This window comes from Ceratotherium simum, chromosome 3, assembly GCF_057802395.1.
Source record: "Ceratotherium simum simum isolate JZ-2026a chromosome 3, ASM5780239v1, whole genome shotgun sequence".
In the NCBI taxonomy this organism is placed as follows: domain Eukaryota; kingdom Metazoa; phylum Chordata; class Mammalia; order Perissodactyla; family Rhinocerotidae; genus Ceratotherium; species Ceratotherium simum.
In genome coordinates, this window is record NC_141902.1 from 94,215,457 (window position 1) to 94,240,922 (window position 25,466).

Below are 25,466 nucleotides of genomic sequence, written 5' to 3' on the forward strand. Positions count from 1 at the left end.
TTGTTTTTAGTTTCCAGATTTTCCCTGAATAGAAACTTATCCTCAGAGAGGATATAGTGTCAATCTGCCAGTCTTGGGGTTGTTCTTCACCCCTAAGGGGGTTGCACATATTGTAGCATGGTTCCACTGTCTCACCTTTGAGTGAAATTTGCTCTCAGTCTAGGCCCCACAGAACTGGGGAGCCAGCTTTGCCTGTTGACTAGGCCGCTCTAGATCACTCAGTGAGCTCACCATGCCTGGGTCTAGCTTGTTCAGATGCTTCAGGGTGAGCCCTGCTCATGTTGGCCCTGGACGTTGGGTAGGGGTCGTCACCAGGCTGTGGGCCCTGAGTACTGCCCCCAGGCAAGGGAGGCGGCTGTCTGTGGTTTGCTCGGCCCAACTTTGGCATGCTGCTTGCAACAGATTGGAGACACTGGTGTATGTTGAAGCTTTTTATTCTGACTACACCCTTTATTTATTTATTTTTTTTAAGATGTTATTTATTCATTTTTTTCCCCCCAAAGCCCCAGTAGATAGTTGTATGTCATAGGTTCACATCCTTCTAGTTGCTGTACGTGGGACTCGGCCTCGGGTTGGACAGAGAAGTGGTGCCTTGGGGCGTGCCCGGGATCCAAACCCGGGCCGCCAGCATCAGAGCGCGCACACTTAACCGCTAAGCCACGGAGCCGGCCCTACACCCTTTATTTTAATTAAGTTACTTCACTGATTTTCTAGCTGGCAGTCCCCTGCTGAGTCATGCCAGATGAGCTTTAAGAATTTTATATTAATGATTTTAGAGTCCTCTGTAAGAAGTGCCTCAAATTTTTTGGCCTGCTTAATTTCTTCTTTTTTGTATCTTAAAAACATAGTTTAGGGGCCTGCCCGCTGGCGTAGCGGTTGAGTGTGTGCGCTCCGATTAGGTGGCCTGGGGTTCACAGGTTCGGATCCCAGGCGCGCACCGAGGCACCACTTGTCAAGCCATGCTGTGGCGGCATCCCATATAAAGTAGAAGTTAGCTCAGTGCTAATCTTCCTCACACACACAAAAATATACATATGTAGTTTAATAAAACTACATAGGCAATACAATTTGAAATAAATAGTTTGAGTAAACAATTTGAAATGCAGATAAATCAAAGAAAGAAAATAATTCCATCATCTATTGAGAGACTTTTAACATTTTGGAGTATTCCTCTAAGCCTTTTTCATAAAAACTGAATATATTTTAAAATTTTTGTTTTAGAGATTGTATTGTATATATACTTCAGTATCCTTTTTTTTTATCATTTTATATTGGGATTATTTCTTGTAGCCTCAAATATTGATCTGTAGTGATACCTAGTTTTTTTTTTTTTTGGTGAGGAAGATCAGCCCTGAGCCAACATCCGATGCCAGTCCTCCTCTTTTTTCTGAGAAAGACTGGCCCTGAGCTAACATCCATGCCCATCTTCCTCTACTCTACATGGGCCGCTGCCACAGCATGGCTCGACAAGCAGTGCGTCGGTGCGCACTCGGGATCCGAACTGGTGAACCCTGGGCCACCACAATGGAGCGCACGCACTTAACCGCTTGCGCCACCGGGCCGGCCCCAATGCCTAGTTTTTAATCGTGTTAATATACCATAATTTATTGAACCAATTTCCTGTTGTTGGAAATTTAGATTGTCTCTCATTTTTTGTTATAAAATAGTTTTGTTGTAAATAATTCTGTAATGATTGTCTTTGTCGTGTCTCTTTGTCTCTATTTCGTTAGGATAAATTACTGGAAGTGGAATTATTGGACCTTATATATGTATTGCTAAATTGCTCTTTAGACAAGTTACATCAATTTATTCTACCTTCAAAATTATTTTGCCACATCTCTGCCAATACTGGGGATTATTATTTTTTGAAAACCTTAGTCAATTTGATAATCCAAAAATGTTTCTCATTATTTTGATTTGTATTTCTCTAATTTCTTGTGAGGTTGCAACTCTTTTTATGTATTTTTTTTTTCCCTTTTTCTCCCCAAAGCCCCAGTATATAGTTGTACGTCATAGTTGCACATCCTTCTAGTTGTTGTATGTGGGACGCCGCTTCAGCATGGCTGGACAAGCAGTGCGTTGGTGCGCGCCCAGGATCCGAACTCGGGCCTCCAGTAGCAGAGTGCGCGCACTTAACTGCTAAGCCATGGGGCCGGCCCCCTCTTTTTATGTATTAATTGTCCATTTGTGTTTCTTCTTTTTTTAATTGCGTGCTCATCACTTTTACTCATTTTTCTAATGTTGCTTATCTTTTACTTACTGCTTTGTAAGGACGTTTTGTATATTAATAAAGATATTAATGATAGTAACTATCATATGTTGCAAATATTCCTTTTTTTTTTTTTTTTTTGTGAGGAAGATTAGCCCTGAGCTAACATCTGTCACCAATCTTTCTCTTTTTGCTGAGGAAAATTGGCCCTGGGCTAACATCTCTGCCCATATTCTTCTACTTTATATGGGACACCGCCACAGCATGGCTTGACAGACAGTGCCTTGGTGCGCGCCTGGGATCTGACCTGCGAACCCCAGGCTGCTGCAGTAGAGTGCGCATTTAACCGCCATGCCACCTGGCTGGCCCCCTTTCTTTTTCAGGAAGATTGGCCCTGAGCTAACATCTGTTGCCAACCTTACTCTTTTTCGTTTTCTTTTTTTTTTTCCCCTCTGCAAAGCCCCAGTACATAGTTGTGTATCATAGTTGTAGAGTTGTAGCTCTTCTATGTGGGACACATCCTCAGCATGGCTTCATGAGCAGTGAGTAGGTCCGCACCCAGGATCCAAACCGGCGAACCCTGGGCCACCGAAGTGGAACTTGTGAACTTAACCGCTATGCTGCTGGGCTGGCCTCTGCAAATATTCCTTTTGATTTGTTGTTTGCCTTTTAACTTTGTGCTGGCAGGTTTTTGATGAATAGAACTTTTTATTGGTAGTCTTTTTCTTTACAGTTTCTTCCTTTGCTTTTATAACGGGCATTTTGATTAATTTCTACTTTCTTTTTTTTTTTTTTTCCTTTTTTTTTATTTTTATTTTTATTTTTTTAAATTTTTTGTTTATTGCAGTAACATAGGTTTATAACATTGTAAAAATTTCAGGTGTACATCATTGTACTTCTGCATAGATTACATCATGTTCACCACCAAAATACTAATTACAACCCATCACCACACACATGTACCGAATTATCCCTTTCACCCTCCTCCCTCCCCCCTTCCCCTCTGGTAACCACCAATCCAATCTCTGTCCCCATGTGTTTGTTTATTGTTGTTATTATCTACTACTTAATGAAGGAAATCATGCGGTATTTGACCTTCTCCCTCTGACTTATTTCACTCTGCATTATACCCTCAGTGTCCATCCATGTTGTCACAAATGGCTGGATTTCATCGTTTCTTATGGCTGAGTAGTATTCCATTGTGTATATATACCACAGCTTCTTTATCCATTCGTCCCTTGATGGGCACTTAGGTTGCTTCCAAGTCTTGGCTATTGTGAATAACGCTGCAATGAACACATGGGTGCATGTACCTGTACAAATTGGTGTTTTCAAGTTCTTTGGATAAATACCCAGCAGTGGGATGGCTGGATCATATGGTAGTTCTATCCTTGATTTTTTGAGGAATCTCCATACTGTTTTCCATAGTGGCTGCACCAGTTTGCACTCCCACCAGCAGTGTATGAGAGTTCCCTTCTCTCCACCACATGTTGTTTCCTGTCTTGTTAATTATAGCCATTCTGACGGGCGTCAGGTGATATCTCATTGTAGTTTTGATTTGCATTTCCCTGATAGTTAATGATTTTGAACATCTTTTCATGTGTCTGTTGGCCATCTGTATATCTTCTTTGGAGAAATGTCTGTTCAGGTCCTTTGCCCATTTTTTAATTGGGTTGGTAAATTCTTAGAATCATACAACCTTCCAAAACTGGATCAAGAAGAAGTAGAGAATTTGAATAGACCAATCACCAGTAAGGAGATCGAAACAGTAATCACAAACCTCCCCAAAAGTAAAAGTCCAGGACCAGACGGCTTCCCTGGTGAATTCTACCAAACATTCAAAGAAGACTTAATACCTATCCTTCTCAAACTCTTCCAAAAAATTGAGGAGCGGGGGAAGCTCCCTAACTCATTCTACGAAGCTGACATTACCCTGATACCAAAACCAGACAAGGACAACACAAAAAAAGAAAATTACAGGCCAATATCACTGATGAACATCGATGCAAAAATCCTCAATAAAATACTAGCAAATCGCATACAACAATACGTTAAAAAGATTATACACCATGATCAAGTGGGATCTCTACTTTCTACTTATAAACAATGTGATACTTACTTTAGAGTAAGGTTTGAAGAAATACAAACATGTAGGTACAGTATGAGTCCCTTATTTGCTGTTACCAATTGCTGCCTTTTTTGGTTTTCCTTACTAGGGCTAAATAGAAAACAGAACTTGAACTTTGGCATTTAAAAGCGTCAGCTTTGGTATTTAAATCCAAAGGTTATAAAGATTTTTCTTTCTGCTGATGTTGAGCTGCCACACTACTTACTAGCTCTGATTTTCCTAGCAAGAGATCCCTTATCTTACCTCTGACCATCCTCAGCCAATCCCTAGATTTCGCTGTGTAGAGAACATTACGTTCTTCTGAGGTAGTCTCTCTCTGCTTCAAGCCCCTGTGACTTGAGTTAGACAATAGTAGGCTCCCCGCTAATCCTTGCACACACCGTCCACTACTACCCCTCCTCCCTGTGTGCTTTTCCCAGCTCCTTAAAAAGACCGATCTAGGGGTCAGGCCCATGGCCTAGTGGTTAAGTTTGGCATGCTCCGCTTTGGCAGCCCGGGTTTGCGGGTTTGGATCCTGGGCATGGACCTACACCACTTGTCAACCATGCTGTGGTGGTGACCCACATAGAAAATAGAGGAAGATTGGCACAGATGTTAGCTCAGGGCTAATCTTCCTCAAGCAAAAAGAAATTTAAAAAGACCAATCTATTCTGCCCTTCTCCCTCAATCTTTTTTTTCCTAGACAGTTAAAAAAAAAAAAAAGGGGGGGGGTTTGCTTATAAAGCGAATATCACACAGGTGTTTCCTTATAGTGAGGGTCAGCCTGCATATTAGTTCACTTGGTGTGGGGATGCTGAGTGCCTTCACTGATGTCGGGTATATTCCTCTTGTTCATGGGCTCCAATACTTCCTATTTCAGGAGATAGTATCATTTGTTTCCAGAAACTTTACATCTCATCTCAGTGAAATATTCTGCCAACCCATATTTAGTTTAGATAATTGGTATTTCACTTTATTATTATCTACCATAATTAGATATCTTTCTAATGGGTGGTATTTTTCATTTTCTGTGGGAACTCTTAAGCAGGCAATTATGTTTTGTTGCAGGTTGGGAGAGGGGCAAGAAACCAAACCCGCAAACCTGTTGATCCCGTGGGTTGGTAACAGATATACCTCTGCCACGCCACCTGCTGCCGTGTGGTTCTAAGTGGTTTTTCTTCTTTATTTTCCCTTTTTAAGATTATAAAAGCAATCTATCAGCACAAAAAGAGTTTTGAAAAAATAACCCACCAGTAATCCCACCATCCTGCATAGTTATTTTTCTCTTTCTTTTAATCTTGGCTCAAATGCATACTTAGTTTTACATTGTTATAATCATAGTCTGATAACATTTTTGTATTTTTTTTAACTTAGTACTATAAGTAATTTTCCATGTTGCTCTGTAGATTTCATGATTAGGGTTTTTAGTGACTGCAAATAGTCTATCAATTATTTAACCATTCCCTGTTCTTGCACATTTAGATTCTTCTTGTGTATGTGCATCTCTCTTTTGTGTAGTTTTAATAATGCTGTATACTTTTACATATAGCTTTTAGAAATTTTTGTTCTTAGGGTAAATTTATGGCAGTGGGGGTCCCTGGACCCAAGGTTTTGCCACTTATCTGGTTCTGCGCAGCTGCCATACTGCTTTCTGAAAGAGTCATGTTGTCTGCGTCCAGAAAGGTTTTCAGTATAAACATGGTATAAGAAATGTGTAAGCCAGTAAGGCTCTGGGATGGTTAAGCAGGTGCAGGGTTTATGGGCTGAACAAAGGAGATGGTGGGGTTTTTCTTTCTCTTTCCAGCAGGTTTGAGCCAGCCAGCTTCATGTTTCCTCTAAGTGTGAGTGTTATAGTAATTTCCTAATGGAAGGCCTCTTTCCTAGATGGGTTTCCTCTGTCGCAGTAGTTCTGTAGCTCTGCCTCTCCAGATCATGAAGGAAACAGGTGGATTTTCTTTTCTTTGTGTACTAAGTTAAAATAAAACTTAGGGCTTCCCCAAAACTGTTCCCTAACCAATTTGAAAGCTGTGTGGTGCTTTGGTAGTCACCCTGCCCCCAAGTGTAGTGATCCATTCACCAACCAATGACAGTTTTAGGGTAAAAATTAAAGAATCAAGTAGACACTGCCTAGAGAAAAAAGTACTTGGGGATGATATAATTTTCTAGAGTTTATTTATGAGACAGCATAAATCATGGCAATAGCAAATCATTTGGATTTGATTGAGTTCATGCAGCAAAAAACCAAAGTTATACAAAATTAATGATTACTAAGAGTAGATTAGCAGGGGCTGGCCTGGTAGTGTAGTGGTTAAGTTTACGTGCTCTGCTTTGGCGGCCCAGGGATTGCAAGTTTGAATACCAGGCGTGGACGTGTGTGCTGCTCATCAAGCCATGCTGTGGCGGCATCCCATATACAAAATAGAGGAAGATGGGCACGGATCTTAGCTCAGGGCTAATCTTCCTCACCAAAAAAAAAAGAGTAAATTAGCAGAAGTTATAGCCAAGTCTCATATATGAATCAGAAGTTTTCTAAAGAAGGGAGGTGTTGAGCCATGCAGTTTTTTTTTAAAGGGCTGAGTGATTGGTTTTTTGCTAGTGCATGTGTTAATGGAACAATGATATTCTCTGAGAAATCGAGGGCATATGATATGAGTGTACCCTCTTTTTGGCTGTGCAGCCAGCCAGAAATTTCCAGGTATTGAGGTTTAGGGCCTGCCAGGTAGGCTTGTCACTACATATAAACTTCTCTTTCCACCTCTCCCCCAACATATCCAGTATTTTAGAAACCTGTTGGGGTAAAACTCAGGTGTATGACTTCCCATAGTATGGGTTTGTGCGTGGGTGTTCGGGCTGTGTGTTTGTGTCAGTGTGATGGGTGTGTGATGAAGATGATGCAGGGCAGAGTCTAGTAGGATCCTGGTGATCGCTGATTCAGTTCTCTGTTTCTGTTATAGCCCTTGCCAGCACCCAGCCATGGGGGATATGAAAACTCCAGACTTTGATGACCTTCTGGCTGCCTTTGACATCCCAGACCCCACCAGCCTTGATGCCAAGGAGGCCATCCAGACCCCCAGTGAAGAGAATGAGAGTCCCCTCAAACCGGCAGGCATGTGTATGGATGAGAGTGTGTCCTTGTCTCACTCAGGATCAACTTCAGATGTCCCGGCTGTGAGCGTTATTGTCAAGAACACCAGCCGCCAGGAGTCATTTGAAGCAGAGAAAGACCACATTGCTCCCAGCCTCCTACATAATGGATTTCGGGGCTCAGATCTGCCTCCAGATCCCCACAACTTGGGCCACAACTGTGGGAAGTTTGATTCCACTTTCATGAATGGAGACAGTGCCAGGAGTTTCCCTGGCAAGCTGGAGCCTTCCAAGTCAGAGCCGTTACCAACCTTTAATCAGTTCAGTCCGATCTCCAGTCCAGAACCTGAGGATGCCATCAAAGATAATGGGTTTGGGATGAAGCCCAAGCACTCTGACGGTTATTTCCCACCCCCTCCTGGGTGCGGGCCTGTTGGGGCCCCAGTCCTGGAGGCTCTGTCTAAGTTTCCAGTCCCGGAGCTGCATATGTTTGATCACTTTTGTAAGAAAGAACCCAAGCCAGAACCCCTGCCCTTGGGGAGTCAGCAGGAAGATGAGCAAGGTGGGCAGAAGGCAGTGGAACCTCACAAGGAGCTGGATGCCAGTCGATTCTTTGGGGAAGCTTTGGAGTTCAACAGCCACCCCAGCAACAGTATTGCAGAGCCCAAGGGGCTTGCCCCCGAGCTTAGTACCTGCTCATCAGTCCCTCCTAGGCAGCGTCTTAAGCCAGCTCATTCCAAGCTGTCCTCTTGTGTTGCAGCCTTGGTGGCCCTGCAGGCCAAAAGAGTGGCCAGTGTCACCAAGGAGGATCAGCCTGGCCACACAAAGGATCCCTCAGGGCCCACGAAAGAGGGCTCCAAAGGCAGCCCCAAAATGCCCAAGTCACCAAAGAGTCCACGGAGCCCTCTGGAGGCCACTAGAAAAAGTATCAAGCCATCGGACAGCCCTCGGAGCATCTGCAGTGACAGCAGCAGCAAAGGCTCCCCTTCTGTGGCTGCCAGCTCCCCACCAGCAATTCCCAAAGTCAGAATCAAAACCATTAAGACATCATCTGGGGAAATCAAACGAACCGTCACGAGGATCCTGCCAGACCCTGATGATCCCAGTAAGTCCCCTGTTGGGTCACCTCTAGGAAGCGCCATTGCCGAGGCCCCAAGTGAGGTGCCGGAGCATGAGGTCACTGCCTTGCCTGCAGCGGAGCACTTTCCTGAGGCGGGCACAGATTCAAGGAGCCCCCAGGATGACAGGAAAGGGGATGAGAGCATGACGAAGGCCAGGGAATCTTCATCTCCCTGTTGCAGCCCTAGGTCCCGGGTCCCCAAGGGGGCTGCCCCAGGCTCACAGATGGGCAAGAGGCAACAACAGACCACAGCACTGCAGGCGTCTGCCCTGGCGCCTGCCAACCTCCTGCCCAAAGCTGTGCACCTGGCCAACCTGAACCTGGTCCCCCACAGTGTCGCCGCCTCAGTGACAGCCAAGTCCTCAGCGCAGAGGCGGAGCCAGCCACAGCTTACGCAGATGTCGGTGCCCTTGGTCCACCAGGTGAAAAAGGCCGCCCCGCTGGTTGTGGAGGTCTTCAACAAGGTCCTCCACAGCTCCAACCCTGTGCCCCTCTACGCGCCAAATCTCAGCCCACCTGCGGACAGTAGGATCCACGTGCCGGCAAGTGGATACTGCTGCCTGGAGTGTGGGGATGCGTTTGCCTTAGAGAAGAGCCTGAGCCAGCACTACAGCCGGCGGAGCGTCCACATTGAGGTGCTGTGCACACTGTGCTCACAGACGCTGCTCTTCTTCAACAAGTGCAGTCTGCTCCGGCACGCCCGAGACCACAAGAGCAAGGGGCTTGTCATGCAGTGCTCTCAGCTGCTCGTGAAGCCCATCTCTGCGGACCAAATGTTCGTGTCTGCCCCCGCGAACTCCACGGCACCAGCAACCCCGGCTGCCCCCTCCTCCCCCAAACATGGCCTCGCTTCAGGCAGTGCCAGCCCTCCCCCTCCAGCTTTGCCGCTCTACCCAGACCCCGTGAGGCTCATCCGGCACAGTATCAAGTGTCTCGAATGTCACAAGCAGATGCGTGACTACATGGCTATGGCTGCACATTTCCAGAGGACAGCAGAGGAAACCGAGGGGCTGGTAAGCAGACTCTGTCTGTGATTTGTGTCAGGTCCCTGGTGCACATGGGCTCCATGATTGGGCACAGAGAGAAAAGCTCATTGATGTGGGGGCAGTAGTGGCATCTTACGAGTCTTAGAAGAGGACATCTGGCTTGATGGTTAGTGGCCCACCTGAATATATCGTGCTTGGTGCTTATTGGGGAAAGTGTTCTGCCCACAACTGGGGTAGACTCTGAAGATTTAGCGAGTGTATTTATGGATGCTTACTCCCACCCCAGTGGGCTGTCAGGGCCCATTGTCAGGCGTGGGCTAGGTCTCTACAGGAGGGTCCCCTGGTCTCGGGCAGCTGTCAGCAGTCTTTGCACGTGTCCGGAGAACTGAGGGGCAGGGGTAGGTGTGTCCCCGCCCCACGCCTTGGTCTATACTTCTAAGAAGCATGTCTCCTTAGAAGGTTGTTCTGCCCCATGGTGGACACAGCTGTTTTTGCAGAATCCCGTAGGGGAGACTGCAGTAGGGCCAGTAGCAGGACTGATGTGGAAGGAAAGCGAGTAGACCGACATGTGGACCTTGTGGCAGAGCCTTTTGGGGCCTTTCTTTCAGCTGTGTTCTTAACCACTCCAGGAAAGCAGCTATGCTTATCTGCTTGTCTGAGTCTTGGCTGTGCCTGATGAGGTCTGGTTTTTTTAAGAAAGGCCTTCAGTGCTGAAAATACCCATTCCACCCTCTTTGTCAGCTATTGTCTGTATCAGTAAGGTCTTATGAAGAAGCAGGCCTCCAGACGTGCCTCCAGAAGGCTCTTTTCTTCCTCCTCCAGGTGGTTCCCACGCCTTAGCCAAGGCCACGCCCTCACCGAGCCTCTCTAAACCAGGGCTACAGAGGACTGAGAGGAAAGCAAAACAGCTGTTTTTATTTCCGTTCAGCAGGGCCCTGCACCTCTGTGGGTGGCTGATGAGCTTTGCACAAGTGTTCCAGGTGCCCACTGTGTGCACGGAGACTCTGTCGAATGCAGGGCTGCCAGAGGAGGGAGTTGCACTGTTCTTCCAGGAGCTCACTATGGCTCAGCAAGGGCAGGCCTCACCACCTGAACAGCTAGAGTGTGTGGCAGACTAAAATTGGGGCTGAAAGAAGCTTATAAACATAGTTGCATAGAGTGCCTCAGAGGAACTAATGCATCATGACTCCAGGTGTAGGGAAGGTGCTGTGTGGACATGACATTTAAGTTGGACCTGCAAGGGTGAGTTTGGAGGAGGGAGAGGGGCAAGGGTGTTCCAGGTATAGGGAACAAAGGTTTGTGCAAGTGCAAAGTGCATTTGAGGAACAAGGAGTTGTTGGGAGTGACGTCAGCCTTGGGAGTGTTGGGGTAGAGACACGAGGTGGAATTTGGTGAGAAGCCCCCAAAAAGGGCCAGCAAGATGCCATAGGGCCACTGTTACCTCTCATCTTTACCTTCTCTGTTTTAGTTTGCATTTTCTTTGTGGTGACTCAGGTGGAGTGTGGCCATCCTAGGCCCTTTCGTCAGGGGCTTCGTCTACTCTTGCTGTACCAGGATGGTTGACCTGGGCCAGGATGACTTCCTCTGAGGCATGTGATGAGAACCATTGCCAGTGGAGGTCTGATGCCCAGCCTGGGCCTGTGGTTTTTTCCCACACTGTTCCTCACCTGCTTTCTAAAATCTGAGCAGGCAGAGGTCTGGGTGTAGGATCCCAGGCTGGCACTCTTCTTATCCTGCATCTCTTTGTGTCTTTCTCGTCTGGTGGGAACCGGAGAGAAAGGCCCGCCAGACAGGAAGGGAGGGAGAGGCCAGGAAGGCTGGCAGCCTTCTCTCAGCCTTGTTCGAATCCCTCACAAAATCTCCTGCCAATAAATGTGGCCTCCGAGTCTCAGAGAAAGGGTAAGGCTTGAGCTCTGGGATCAAAACCTAACCTTGATGGCTGTTGGGCTTGGGTTTCCTGAGACAGTACCCAGGCCTCAGGCCATGTCGAGGGCAGTGGGGGGACGGATGGGGTGGGGTTGGGCTCCACTCTAGAGTAGGGATTGCAGGACAGCCTGTTTGGGCATTCCTCCTTCTTCCTGGTAATCTCCCCTGAACCACATCTGCCTCCCTCTGCAGGGGCTGGAGAGGTCCTTCCTCTTGCATTCCAAGCCACCTTGTTGGACAGGATGTCAGCACAGAAAGACTATTTCTTCTTGTTCTTAAGCTTCTATTTAACTATAATGGCATTATCACACCTAAAAAAATTAAAAATAATTCCTTAATATTACCTAATACAAGTTCATATTCAAACTTTCCTTTCATGTCAAAAATTGTCTTTTTACAGTTGGACTTGTTTTGAATCGGGATTCAAACATGGACCACACGTTACATTTATTTGTTATGTCTTTTAAATTTCTCAATCTAGAACAGTACCTCTTTCTGCTCCACCCCTCCAGACCCTCCCTTTTTTTTCATATCATTAATTTGTTGAAGAAACTGGGTCATGTGTCCTGAGAATTTTTAATTCTGGGTTTGATTGCTTCCTGAGAATTTTCCAGGATAATTTTGTGTTCGATTGATTGCTTCCTCATGCAATTAATTTGTTCTTTTATACCCCATATTTTATCTGTAGATTACAAGTTAGCAATAAAGACTTGATTAGATTCAGGTTCTCTTTTGAGGAGGGGGGAGTACTGTGTTCTTCATGTTTCATGACTTCAGGGAGGCACGAAGTGCTTGATTGTCTCAGTTTTAATGATGCTAAATTTGATCAGTGAGTTTAGGTGGTAGTGTTCTAAGATCCCTTCGTTGTACAGTCCCCTGTCTTTTACCTAACGATTTTAGTATCTATTAATAATTGCTGCTTGATTCAGTAATTTTATTAGGAGTTACAAAAGGGTGTTTTTCTAATTTTATTATTTCTTTCTCATTTATTAGCTGAAATTCTGTGTAAAATATCTTTCCCTCTTCCATGAAGGCTATTTGGTTACCCTGAAATATAGTTTATGTTGTAAAATGGGATGAACACTTAATTTGTTTCCCTTAGTGAACAGTTTACACATTTGAACCTCAAGCAGTGTTTTTTTTTTTTTTGTGAGAAAGATCAGCCCTGAGCTAACATCCATGCTAATCCTCCTCTTTTTGCTGAGGAAGACCGGCTCTGAGCTAACATCTATTGCCAATCCTCCTCCTTTTTTTTTCCCCAAAGCCCCTGTAGATAGTTGTATGTCATAGTTGCACATCCTTCTAAGTTGCTGTATGTGGGATGCGGCCTCAGCACGGGTGGAGAAGCGGTGTGTTGGTGCACGCCCGAGATCCGAACCCGGGCCGCCAGTAGTGGAGTGTGCGCACTTAACTACTAAGCCATGGGGCCGGCCTCAAGCAGTGTTTTAAGAGTCCCTTCTCTATTATTTATTTATTTATTTTTTGAGGAGATCGGCCCTGTGCTAACATCTGCCAATCCTCCTCTTTTTTTTGCTGAGGAAGACTGGCCCTGGGCTAACATCCGTGCCCATCTTCCTCTACTTTATATGGGATGCCGCCACAGCACCAAGCAGTGCGTTGGTGCGCGCCTAGGATCCGAACCGGTGAACCCTGGGCCTCCGCAGTGGAGCGTGCACACTTAACTGCTTGTGCCACCAGGCCAGCCCCTCTATTATTTTTTTAAATTGTGGTAAAATACACATAACATAAAGCTTACCATCTTAACCATTTTTTAAGTGAGCAGTTTGGTAGCATTAGGTACATTCACATTGTCGTACAATCAATTTCCAGAACTCTTTTCATCTTGCAAAACTGAAACTCTATACCCGTTAAACAACAGCTCTCCATTCCCCCTCTCCCCAGCTTCTGGCAACCACCATTCTACTTTCTGTCTCTATGAGCTTGACTACTCTAGGTACTCCATGTAAGTGGAATCATACAATAGTTGTCTTTTTGTGACTGGCTTATTTCACCTAGGCTAACGTCCTCAAGGTTCATCCATATTGCAGCATATATCAGAATATCCTTCCTTTTTAAGGCTGAATAATATTCCGTTCTATGTATGTACCACATTTTGTTTATTTATTCATCCACTGATGGACACTTGGGTTGCTTCCACCTTTTGGGTATTGTGAGTAATGCTATGAACTTGGGTGTACAAATATCTTTTCCATTCCCTGCTTTCCATTCTTTTGGGTATATACCCAGAAGTAGAATTGATGGATCAAATGGTGGTTCTATTTTTAATTTTTTGAAGAACTCTCATACTGTTTTCCACAGTGGTGGCACTGTTTTACATTCCCACTAACAGTGCACAAGGGTTTCAATTTCTCCACATCCTTACCAACATTGGTTATTTTCTTTTTTTTTGATAGTAACCATCTTAATGAGTGTGAGGTAACCTCCTCTATTAGTTTTAGTTTTAGTGTTATAATGACCTCATTGTTTTTTGTATATTTAGTATGTTTATGTATTCAGTCATTCTTTTTGATGCTCAAGTTATCACATCTTAGGTAAGTGGGAACCGCTTCAAGCTGGCTCCTGTGTCCTCATTAAGCCTGAGAAACTTCCTTACTTTGAGCCCCAACAAGATGTCCTGGGCACATTTCTTGGCTAAACCTAGAATCAGCCCTTTTTCCAAGGAGCCAGGTTTGTTTTGAGGAACGGTATTTAGAGGCCACATTCTGGGCACCAGAGATGCTCAGTGCAACTGGATATATCTTTGTTTCTAGGATTTTTCAGTGGCCAGAGCTAAGAAATATGAACTTTTTTTTTTTTTTTTTTTTTTTGTGAGGGAGATCAGCCCTGAGCTAACATCCGTGCTAATCCTCCTCTTTTTGCTGAGGAAGACCGGCTCTGAGCTAACGTCTATTGCCAATCCTCCTCCTTTTTTTCTTCCCCAAAGCCCCAGTAGATAGTTGTATGTCATAGTTGCACATCCTTCTAGTTGCTGTATGTGGGACGCGGCCTCAGCATGGTTGGAGAGGCGGTGCGTCAGTGCGCGCCCGGGATCCGAACCCGGGCCGCCAGCAGCAGAGTGCGCACACTTAACCACTAAGCCACCGGGCTGGCCCCCAGAAATATGAACTTTTAAAAAGAGGAAAGAAAGATCATGAATTTATACTGGTATTCAAATGTAAGATTATAGAGTTTTTATGTAAATGACTTTATACTGAAAATCTTCGTTCCTAAAATTTTCCTCCTACACACACACACACACACAAATTTCAAAATATCAAAGCCAATAATATTTCTAACCTTAGGACAACTGCATAAAGTTGAGGGTGTATTTGCAGTTTTTCTTGCCCTTAGAATATATCACATTAAGGATGTATAAGTTAAAATACTGTGTTTTAAAGGTCACTGGTGATAATTCTCTTCTCTATATGGTTATGTCACCAACTTTATATTTAGTTAGGTTATTTGTTTCTGATTTTCAATTTTTAGGGAATTCTTTTATTTATTTAGTTTAATTTTGTATTATTATTTTTTAAATTATGTAAAACATTTATGTGATTACAAAGTTAAAGCTATATAACAAGGTACATTCAGAAAAGTCTTGCTTCCATCCCTGTACCTTTCACCCTGTTCCCTCTTTCCCCATAGGTAATCATTTTTATTTACTTTTGGGTTATCACTCTGTTGCTCCTTTTTTGCAAATATAAGCAGATATGTGTGTGTGTGTATGTGTCCTTTTCTTACACAAAAGTAACGTACTTATTTACTGTTCTGTACCTAGAGTTATACTCTTATACTCTTCTTAAAAAAAAACAAATCCAACTCTTTATTATGGAATGTCCCAAACATATATAAAAGTGGAAAGAATAGTATAATAAACCCTCCTTTAACAATTACCAACTCATGGCTCATCTTGTTTCATGTATTTTCTTACCTCCTTCTCCCTGCAATGAATTATTTTTAAACAAATCCCAGCATCATTGTATCTATAATATTTTAGTATGTATCTCTAAAAGATAAGGTTTTTTCCCCCCAAAAAACATAGACATAGTATCATCACATCTCAAAATTAATAATAATTTCTTACTATCAAATCTTAATACATGTCGAATGTCCCAATATTGCCATCAAGTTAATGTTCAAATAGGTCTGATTATCTCATTTCTTTTTACACATGGCTTGCTTGAATGTTTATGAGAATCCAGATAAGGGTGATACGTTGCAATTGTTGAAAATTTCTCTTAAGTCTCTTTTAATCTGTAAATTCCCCTTCCCTCTCTACCATTTTTTTCCTTGCAATTTGTCTGTTGAAAAAACTGGGTTGTTTGTCTTGTAGAGGCCCCACATTCTGGATGTTGCTGATTAAAGCAGAGACCTTTTCCTGTCCTCCTTAACACTTGTCCCTCTGAGCAATTCCTCTGATCCCAGCTCAGTGGCCCCTCAGTGAGTGGAGCAGGAGTCCCCTTTTACCAAGAAGGTCTTCTCCAGATGCAGGCACCAGCTCGGTCTGTTGCTTTCCTGCTCTGGGCTGTCCGGGCTCTGCCCAATAGAGAGCTTCAGTGAGTCGGGCTGCAGATTTGTTGTCCTCTGGTTCTCTCCTGGGGCCGGGAACAAAGGAGCTGCTGCCTTATCTGCCTTTCTCTGTGGGTGTATGTGGTGAACTGTGACTCAGAGCACCCCCCAGAGAGGGCTGCGGGAATGGAAGCTGGCAAGACCACCCAGTCGGTCTGCATTAGGAACTTCTGAGGACCAATCAGGGTGGTCTCAGGTCCACTTTGGGAGTCGCCAAACCATCTGACTAGAGGTGTTGAGTAGGACCCACATCTGCTGAGTTAGGGCAGAGGGCCTGGTGGATCTGGCAGTGTAGTGGGGTCTTAGAATTCAAGAAGTGCCTTAGGCCTCTGGAAAAGTTGGTCCTCTGCTAAGCCAGAGGGAAGAAACACTCACAGTCCTAGTGGTAGGACTAATCTTTGGGAAAGTAGGGTCAGGTCTATCTCTGATTAATAAGATGAGAAGCAAAGTTCCCTTGGGCGTCAGTATCAAGACCTAATGAGGCCTGGGGTGTCACAAGTATCCTAGGAAAGTTGGCAGAGAGAATAGTTGGGAGAGGAGGTGATTCTGACCCATGTCCTAGGAAAGCCAGATAGCTCTGATTGGAGAGCCACGGGCCTGCCACACCTGCGTGAACTGTTTTTTTGGTGTTCTTTCCTAGACTTGCCAGGTGTGCCAGATGCTGCTGCCCAACCAGTGCAGTTTCTGTGCCCACCAGAGAATCCACGCACACAAGTCCCCCTACTGCTGTCCGGAGTGTGGAGCCCTCTGTCGCTCTGCCTATTTCCAGACCCACGTAAAGGAGAATTGCCTGCACTATGCCCGCAAGGTGGGCTACAGGTGGGTGCTGCCTGGCTTGCTCTCCTGGGGTTGCCTAGTGGCTGGTCCTTTTTCTGGACCAGAACTCATTGAAGACTGAGTTTTGGTCTTAACAGGCTTGAGCTCTAGCCTAATAAGACAAGAATGTTGACTGGTATGTAGACAGACATTTTTATTTTGTAGAGAACAAGAAGAGGAAGGAGGAAAAGAATAAGATGTTAAAAAAGTTAAACATTAAAAAAATAGCTTTGAAGGGGAAGGTTTGGGGGAGATTAGAATACATATAACATTCACTTTGTCAGTTTGGTTTTTAAAAGTATGTAAATTTAATTTGCTCACAAAGTTATTGTGTTTGGCATATTAAAGTACTATTTCAATAATAAATTTACTAATTGCAGTACTTTCAAATATTCTCAACTTTCAGTAACAGGGAGCTGCAAGATGCCTAACTCAAAGGGCTCTAGGATCTTTGCATTGATTAGTTTTTGTCAGTTTATTAGAAGCAAGCAAAACCTAAGAATGGAAAAAATGATCAGCCTCATAGTAAAACCAAGAAAACTCTATTTTAGACTGAATCTTCTCCATTGTATCAAACCATATATAAGCAAGAAGTCATTTTCAGGAAAAAGATCAAAAGGGGGAGAACACTCCCTCCAAAACTCATTGATCTGTAACTTTTACATTGACCCAATTAGATCTCCTTTACTGATTTACTACAGTTGGGAGTTTCTACATCTTCTGATGTTTTACTTTATCATTTCACTTTGGGAAATTAATTTTGCCCAAATTTAGTAAGGTTTTCTTCTCTTTGATATTTTAAAAAATTTACTGATTTAGTTCACTTAATAAACTTTTTTTGAGTACTTATTATTGTCTTTAGCATTCTGCCAGGCACTCAGGATACAAAGATGATTAAGACACAGCTCCTGCCCTCCAGGGGGCTTCAGTCTGATAGGTTACAAACATATGTACGCAAGTAATTATAACTCAGAGGGGTAGGTCCTTTGGTAGAAGAATGACCAGGAAAGCTTCACAGAATAGGTCTTGAGAGGTTTTCCGGCAGAAGAAAGGGGAAGAGCACATCTGGCAAGAGTATAGGCAGGGGTCCCAGCACACGCAAAAGGGGTTACAGGTATGGTAAGCATTTCCATAGACGTGGGTCAGGGTGAACTGGGGAATGCTGACAAATGAGACTAGGAAGTTGGTAGAGGCCAGGCCATGCAAGACCTTGTGTTCCTTAGCAGACGTTTGAACTTTATCCTGTGGACAGTGAGGAGCTACAGAAACATTTGCGTCTGAGGAGTGATCCGGCTAGATCTGTGTTTTAGAAAGATCATTTTGGGAAGCTGACACATGTAGTAGAGAGGGGAGAGAGTAGAGACTGGTTGAGAGGCAAGTGTGATAGTCCAGATGAGACGCTGAAGATTTAGGAAGTAGAAGCATTAGGACTTGATGATAGCTTGTGTACAGGGGTGAGGAAGGGGGAGGGGTTAGCGATGACTCCCAGGTTTCTATCTTGGTATAAACATTTCCAAATGTAGACTGTTTTCTTTTTGCATGTTATGGAGAATGGAGAACCTAAAGTACATTAGAAGCAAAATAAACCAGAGATGGGGTTACACGAAGCCCTTGCCACCATGTTGCAGAAGAGCATTGTTTGGCAGCATCCCAGGCTACATTTTTAAACCAAACACCTGAACGTGTGTTTTTGCAGTATCCTGTAACATTTGAAAATACCTTTCAAGTGTGTGCTGCTTGTTTCAAGATCAAATCCAATCCAACAGCGATGCAATCAGCACTTAAATTTTTATCTTTGAATCTTGAGTCTGAGAAATTTTCAATAGCACATATGGATTAATAGCATATTTTTTGTTTTTTAATTAAATATTTTACTTTCTTCCCTAAGAGTAAAAAGAAGCTTAGTGTCTCAAAAGCAATTCAGTTTATCAAGCCTTTTTGTAAGAGATGTCAGACAAACAAGTATTGTGATTCAGGGCCGGCCCCGTGGCTTAGCGGTTAAGTGCGCGCGCTCCGCTGCTGGCGGCCCGGGTTTGGATCCCGGGCGTGCACCGACACACCGCTTCTCCGGCCATGCTGAGGCTGCGTCCCACATACAGCAACTAGAAGGATGTGCAGCTATGACATACAACTATCTACTGGGGCTTTGGGGGAAAAAACAAATAAATAAAATTATTAAAAAAAAAAAAAAAAAAAGTATTGTGATTCAGCCAGGGGTATTACTGAAGATATTTTACATTAAAATCTTCAGTGATCTTGGGGCCGACACCGTAGTGTAGCAGTTAAGTGCACGCGCTGTGCTGCTGGCAGCCCGGGTTCGGATCCTGGGCGCGCACCAATGCACCGCTTGTCAGGCCATGCTGTGGCGGCGTCCCACATAAAGTGGTGGAAGATCGGCACGGATGTTAGCTCAGGGCCAGTCTTCCTCAGCAAAAAGAGGAGGATTGGCATGGATGTTAGTGCAGAACTGATCTTCCTCAAAAACAAAAGAAAACAAAACATGGGCCGGCCCCGTGGCTTAGTGGTTAAGTGCGCGCTCTCTGCTGCTGGCGGCCCCGGTTCGGATCCTGGGCGCGCACCGACACACTGCTTCTCCGGCCATGCAGAGGCCGCGTCCCACATACAGCAACTAGAAGGATGTGCAACTACAACATACAACTATCTACTGGGGCTTTGGGGGGAGAATAAATAAATAAATAAAATCTTTAAAAAAAAAGAAAACTTCAGTGATCTGTGGTTGAACTCAGAAGACATACACACTAATACAGTATTCATTATACTTAAGATATTCAACTAGTAATATTTTTTATAACACTTTATTCAGATATAATTTGCATACCATACAATTCACCCATTTAAATGTACAATTCAGTAGTTTTTAGTATATCCACAGAGTGGTACAGTCAATCACCACAATCAAGTTTAGAACATTTTCAGCACTCACAAAGAAACCCTGTATTTGCAGTCCTCCCATCCCCCTCGCCCTAAGCAATGACTAATTTACTTTCTATCTCATAGATTTGCCTCTTTTGGATCTTTCATATAAATAGAATCATATAATATGTGGTTTTAGCATAATGTTTTCAAGATTCATCCATGTTGTAACATATATCAGTATTTCATTCCTTTTTATGGCTGAATGATATTCCATTGTATGGATATACCACATTTTGTTTATCCATTCATCAGTTGATAGACATTTGGGTTGCTTCTACCTTTTAGCTATTATGAATATTGCCACTAATGAACATTCATGTACAAGTTATTGTGTGACATATGTTTGCAGTTCTTTTGGATATATACCTAGGAGTAGAATAGCTGGGTCAAATGGTAGCTATATGTTCAACTCTTTGAGGAACTGCCAGACTGTTTTCCAAAGTGACTGTACCATTTTTATATTCTCACCAGCAGTGTATGAGAGTTTTGAATTCTCTACGTCCTTCAACATTTGTTATTGTCTGACTTTTGATTGTAGCCATCCTTGTGGGTGTGAAGTGGTATCTCCTTATGGTTTTGATTTACATTTTCCTGATGGCTTATGGTGTTGAGCATCTTTTCTTGCTTTTTGGCTATTTGATATCTTCATTGGAGAGATATCTATTCAAATTCTTTGCTCATTTTTTAATTGGGTTATTTGTTGATTATTGGGTTGTAAGTGTTCTTTATCTTTTCTAGGTACAAGTCCCTTGTCAGATATGTGATTTGCAAATATTTTCTCTCTTTCTGTGGGTATTAATATTTTTTAGTAAATTCTCAAAAGGTACCTATGTTCTGTTTCATTGAGCTCTACTATAGAGTTTTACAATATTATTTTATGTTTGGTATTAATTTTGCTTTTCTTTCTTTTTTTTTTTTTGAGGAAGATTGGCCGTGAGCTAATGTCTGTTGTCAATCTTCCTCCTTTTTTCCTTTTTTCTCCCCAAAGCTCCAGTAGATAGTTGTATGTCATAGTTGTACATCCTTCCAGTTGCTCTATGTGGGACGCCGCCTCAGCCTGGCTCGATAAGTGGTATGTAGGTCTGCGCCTAGGATCCAAACTGGTGAACCCCTGGCTGCGGAAGCAGAGCACACAAACTTAACCGTTACGCCACCGGGCTGGCCCTAATTTTGCTTTTCTTGAAGGAAATAGATAAAGCCTGTACATTTTATGTGTATTTTATGTATATATAGTTTATGTAAAATGTATACATACATTATATATATATTTAGAATTTTATAAATTATTTTGCTCTTTGTTGATAATTTGGAGAGTAGTCAATGGTGTCATAAGGGAGCACGTTCAGACTTTTTAATATGTTGTTTTCTTATTATTTGTGATTATTGGCAAAGTTAAATATTTTACTGTTCTTTATCTTTTCGAAAACTTGACATATTTAACAGCATATGATTCTATAATTGTCTGTTTTGTCTTTTTCTCTTAAACAATTGGTAAGATTTGTGTCATGGGGTTGGATTTCTCTTCTGCACACTTTTTCATCAGTTTGTAAACCCTGTTTGATTCAGTCCTTCACTGAGGCTGGTTGGCCTGTGTTCTTTTACCTCTTTATGTTCTTACTTTCAGTGAGGTTTATTTGAAGAATGTCTACTAGGTACATAGAATGGATTTTCAGTTGCATTTTTGAAGAGTATATTTATATTGTTCCTGCAAGAGTTTGGTCAAACTGCACAAATAAAGCCACTTAAGGGATTCTTTACAGGTATACTTGGCCACTTTGGATGAATTTGGAAATACATGGATTTTTTTCTTTTCATAATACCTTGTGGTATGGAAGTACTTCTCTGTGCTAGAAGTTGGTCACTATTTTGTTTAGCAGGAGAGAAAAGAAAATATAATAAGTAGTTTGTATAGAAACTCTAATTTAAAGCATATACGCATTTAGTAATGAATACTCATTGGAGTTAATTGTAAACAGCTTTCTGGTTCTATGGACTGCTCCTCATTGCTAATTAAGTTTGCAAAGGTGATTCTGTCCCTTGCCCTCATTCCCCAAACACATTCACACAGAAGGAAGATAAACAAAAATGATTGGTCAGGATTCTGTGATGATTTTTGTGGATTGCAAAAATGGGCTAATGTAGTGAAATGAAGGGTAATATTTGAGAGTCAAAGAATTCTTAAGTGAAGGGATGTTCTTTCAGTAAAGCAACAGCCTCTCTTCTAGTGCCTACTGGAATGTCAAGGTTGTGGAAATAGGCAATATTGCAACAAGAGGAAGATAAAAGTTATCTCGAGAGAAATAGCTGGGAGCAGAGAAAGTGTTTTCTCATGTAGGGGGCCCTGTGTGTGTTTATAGGCAGGAGGAAAGACTGAACACACAAAAGGGTCTAGGAACCTGAGTGGGTGCAGGTTGGCGTGGAGGAGGGTCCCTTCATTCTCTGGTACTGAAGAAGGAAAGGCAGTGTTTATAGAGAGAGATTTTGAAGTTGGAAGAAGAGTCCAACATGACTTTGATTTCAGAAAAATGGCTCTAAGACAGTTCATACATTATAAAAACTATGTATTCACCAAAAAAACCTCAGAAAATACAAATTGGTAGGGAGAAAAAGAAATACAAAGTTATCTATAGTCCCACCAAGGAGACACTCTAATACTAGTGAGCTGCGTGGTCCAGAATAGTTCCAGGCACACGTGGCTGTTGAGCACTTGAAATGTGGCCAGTGCAACTGGTCATTTTATTTTATTAATTTAAATTTAACCACATGGACAGTGCAGTATAGAATATTTTCATCACCACAGCAAGTTCCGTTGAATAGTACTGCTCTAGAGTATTTCTTCCTGGGCTTTGAAGGCTGTTTGTGTTAATGTGGTGGTTGTTATGGTAGCATAGCATCTCCTAGTTGTACGTTTTATTAAGTGGCCATCCCTGCTTATCCCGTACCAGCCTGTGGGGAGGCACAGCCTTTCCGTAGCCTCCTGAAATTCCTCCTAACTCCCACAGTTGTATCACACTTAGATGGATACTGTTTATGTCATTTTTTGAACCATTCTCTCCCCTCTTCACTCCCACCAACTTCTCTTAGCTGGGCTCGAGTTTTTGGTTTGCAGAAGAATGTCCTCTGCCCAGTGAGGGGGGTGAAAGTTTCTCCTCCCTTCTCTATCAGGCATGGCCTTGGGCTTGGGGGGCCCTGGGTGACCTCATTATACCAGATGGCAGCAAGCAGGCTCTCAGGATGTGTGGAGGATGGAAGATTGAGTGCTTGAGGGACAGGGAGAGGGAGGGTCCCTGAGATGGTTCTGTTCCTGCCTTCCATCCCTCCTTTTCCAGCACCACCTCTGGGTCTGAGCCCCCTCCCTACTTGTGTTGTGCAGGTGCATCCACTGCGGGGTCGTCCACCTGACCTTGGCCTTGCTGAAAAGCCACATCCAGGAGCGACACTGCCAGGTTTTCCACAAGTGTGCATTCTGCCCCATGGCCTTCAAGACTGCCAGCAGCACCTCCGACCACAGCGCCACCCAGCACCCCACCCAGCCCCATAGACCCTCCCAGTGAGTACAGCTTCAGGCCGGCAGTCCCTGGAGGGCAGAGTGGAGTGGCCCAGGTTCTGTGGAGGGAGGTGTTGGGAAGGACTGGGGAGCCGGGGCTGGTGTCAGAGATGCCTGGAGTCTACCGCAGACATTCTGAGGCGGGGGCGTATCCACATTGGCTCAGAGTAGTGCTGTCCCAAACCTGACCCTGGTTCAGAGAGTGCAGAGATGGGATGGAAGGGCCGTGTGGTTCTGCCAGCAGAGCCTTGGCCACCTCACACCCTGGGGCTTGTCTCATCAGGCTCATTTATAAGTGCTCCTGTGAAATGGTCTTCAACAAGAAGAGGCACATTCAGCAGCATTTTTACCAGAATGCCAGCAAGGCGCAGGTGGGCGTCTTCAAGTGCCCTGAGTGCCCGCTCTTATTCCTGCAGAAGCCAGAGTTGATGCAGCATGTCAAGGTGGGATGCCTTGGAGGTGGCAGGGGAGGAAGGCACGTGCCTTGGCTGGGGGTCTGACTCTGCATCTTTCCCCTCGCCCAGTCAGTAATCGCTCTCCCCATCCCCAGAGCACCCATGGTGTTCCCCGAAACGTGGACGAGCTGTCAAGCCTCCAGTCACCTGCGGACGTGTCCTCAAGCCGCTCTAGCTCTCGAGTTTCCACTGAGCCCCCGGCCGCTAGTGTGGCTGGTCGCAGCAGTTCCTTGTCTTCTGGCCGCTGGGGCAGGCCTGAGGCCCATCGCAGGGCTGAGGCCAGGCCCCGACTGAGGAACACTGGCTGGACCTGCCAGGAGTGCCAGGAGTGGGTTCCTGATCGGGAGAGCTACGTGTCCCACATGAAAAAGAGCCACGGCCGGGTAAGTGTAGTCACATGGTCACAGTGCAGCGCCAGTCTCTGGACTTCTTCCTGTAGGGTCAGAGGCCCCTCATGTGGCTGACCTCTCAGGGTTCCTGGTGCTTTGGGCAAGGTGGGTACCACAGATCTTGAGGTCTTTGGGGCATCCTCCTTTCTGCCTACATCATCTGAGAAGAAAGATGCGCCCAGGACTATCTAATGGTTCTGATGCTTTGCATTCTGTCATCTCCTGTAGACAGTGAAGCGGTACCCGTGTCGGCAGTGTGAACAGTCCTTCCACACCCCCAACAGCCTGCGCAAACACATCCGCAACAACCACGACACAGTAAAGAAAGTCTACACTTGTGGGTGAGTCCCCAGAGGTGGAATCCAGGAGGACTGCAATTCAAAAAGACTGTCCATGGTACCACAGCTATGAGATCAGGAGTCAAAGGCAGGAGATAAGTGAATTTCTAAAGGAAAAATGCTGTGGCTGGATCAGAAATCAAGGCATGTCAGAAACCAGTTTCTAGAACCTGGTAGCTCCTGAACCCTCCCTCCTCCCACCTCCCTAACCCTGGGCTGCACTGCCAGTCAGTAGTGAAGGGCCTTGAGGTTTGAGGGGAATGGTGGTGATGTGTGCCTGTCTGGCAGAGAGGCTTCAACACCATCTGTCTGTGCTTCAGGACATGCCCCAGCCTCTTTCATGCTGTCCACCAGCCCAGCACTTGGGCCTCTCGGCAGTGATATCAGGGAGTGGAGAGTAGGATCATGGCCTAGGGCCAGCACAAATATTCTGACTTGCTGTTGTCTGCCACCTTGGCTGGCTTGCTAACTAGATTTCTCTGGGGAGTACCCAGCACCACGCAGCCAGTCTGAGGACCACCCAGCCAGCTGTCTGCCTACTCCAGACTCTCTTTCCTGGAGCCAGAAGCAGCTTTCACCTCTGCCTGCCTGCCGGGCCTGCCTGGATCTATTGGGCCCTGGAGCCTGTCATCTCACATGACCTCTTCTGGCTGTGCTTTTGCAGGTATTGCACGGAGGACAGCCCCAGCTTTCCTAGGCCCTCCCTCCTGGAGAGCCACATCAGCCTTATGCATGGTATCAGGAACCCTGATTTGAGCCAGACGTCCAAAGTCAGACCTTCGGCTGGACATTCCCCCCAGGTGAGTGTGGGGCCCCTGCTCTCTGGAGCAGCCTGCTCAGTGAGCCTGGAGCTGGAGGTTACTAGGAAGGCTACAGGGAGCCCACCTGTAATTGTGGCCATGGAGCAACCAGCAGTGACAGCTTCCCCCAGTGTGGGTCACTCTCTAGCACCGTGTGACCCTCCTGGGGACTGCACACAAGTA

At 44.6% G+C, this 25,466-nt stretch overlaps 1 protein-coding gene across 5 annotated transcripts in view; it reads left to right on the forward strand.

Moving 5' to 3' along the window:
• Positions 1–25,466, forward strand: part of ZNF592 (zinc finger protein 592) — a 51,521-nt gene that overhangs the window by 20,679 nt on the left and 5,376 nt on the right. For all 5 annotated transcript variants that reach the window (XM_087428989.1, XM_087428993.1, XM_087428990.1 and 2 more), the window contains 7 exons: positions 7,271–9,533; positions 16,642–16,820; positions 23,128–23,304; positions 23,585–23,744; positions 23,852–24,139; positions 24,374–24,486; positions 25,148–25,283. In XM_087428989.1, coding sequence (XP_087285115.1) covers positions 7,290–9,533; positions 16,642–16,820; positions 23,128–23,304; positions 23,585–23,744; positions 23,852–24,139; positions 24,374–24,486; positions 25,148–25,283 — 3,297 coding nt within the window. In that variant the 5' untranslated portion in view covers positions 7,271–7,289. The remainder of the gene's footprint in view (positions 1–7,270; positions 9,534–16,641; positions 16,821–23,127; positions 23,305–23,584; positions 23,745–23,851; positions 24,140–24,373; positions 24,487–25,147; positions 25,284–25,466) is intronic.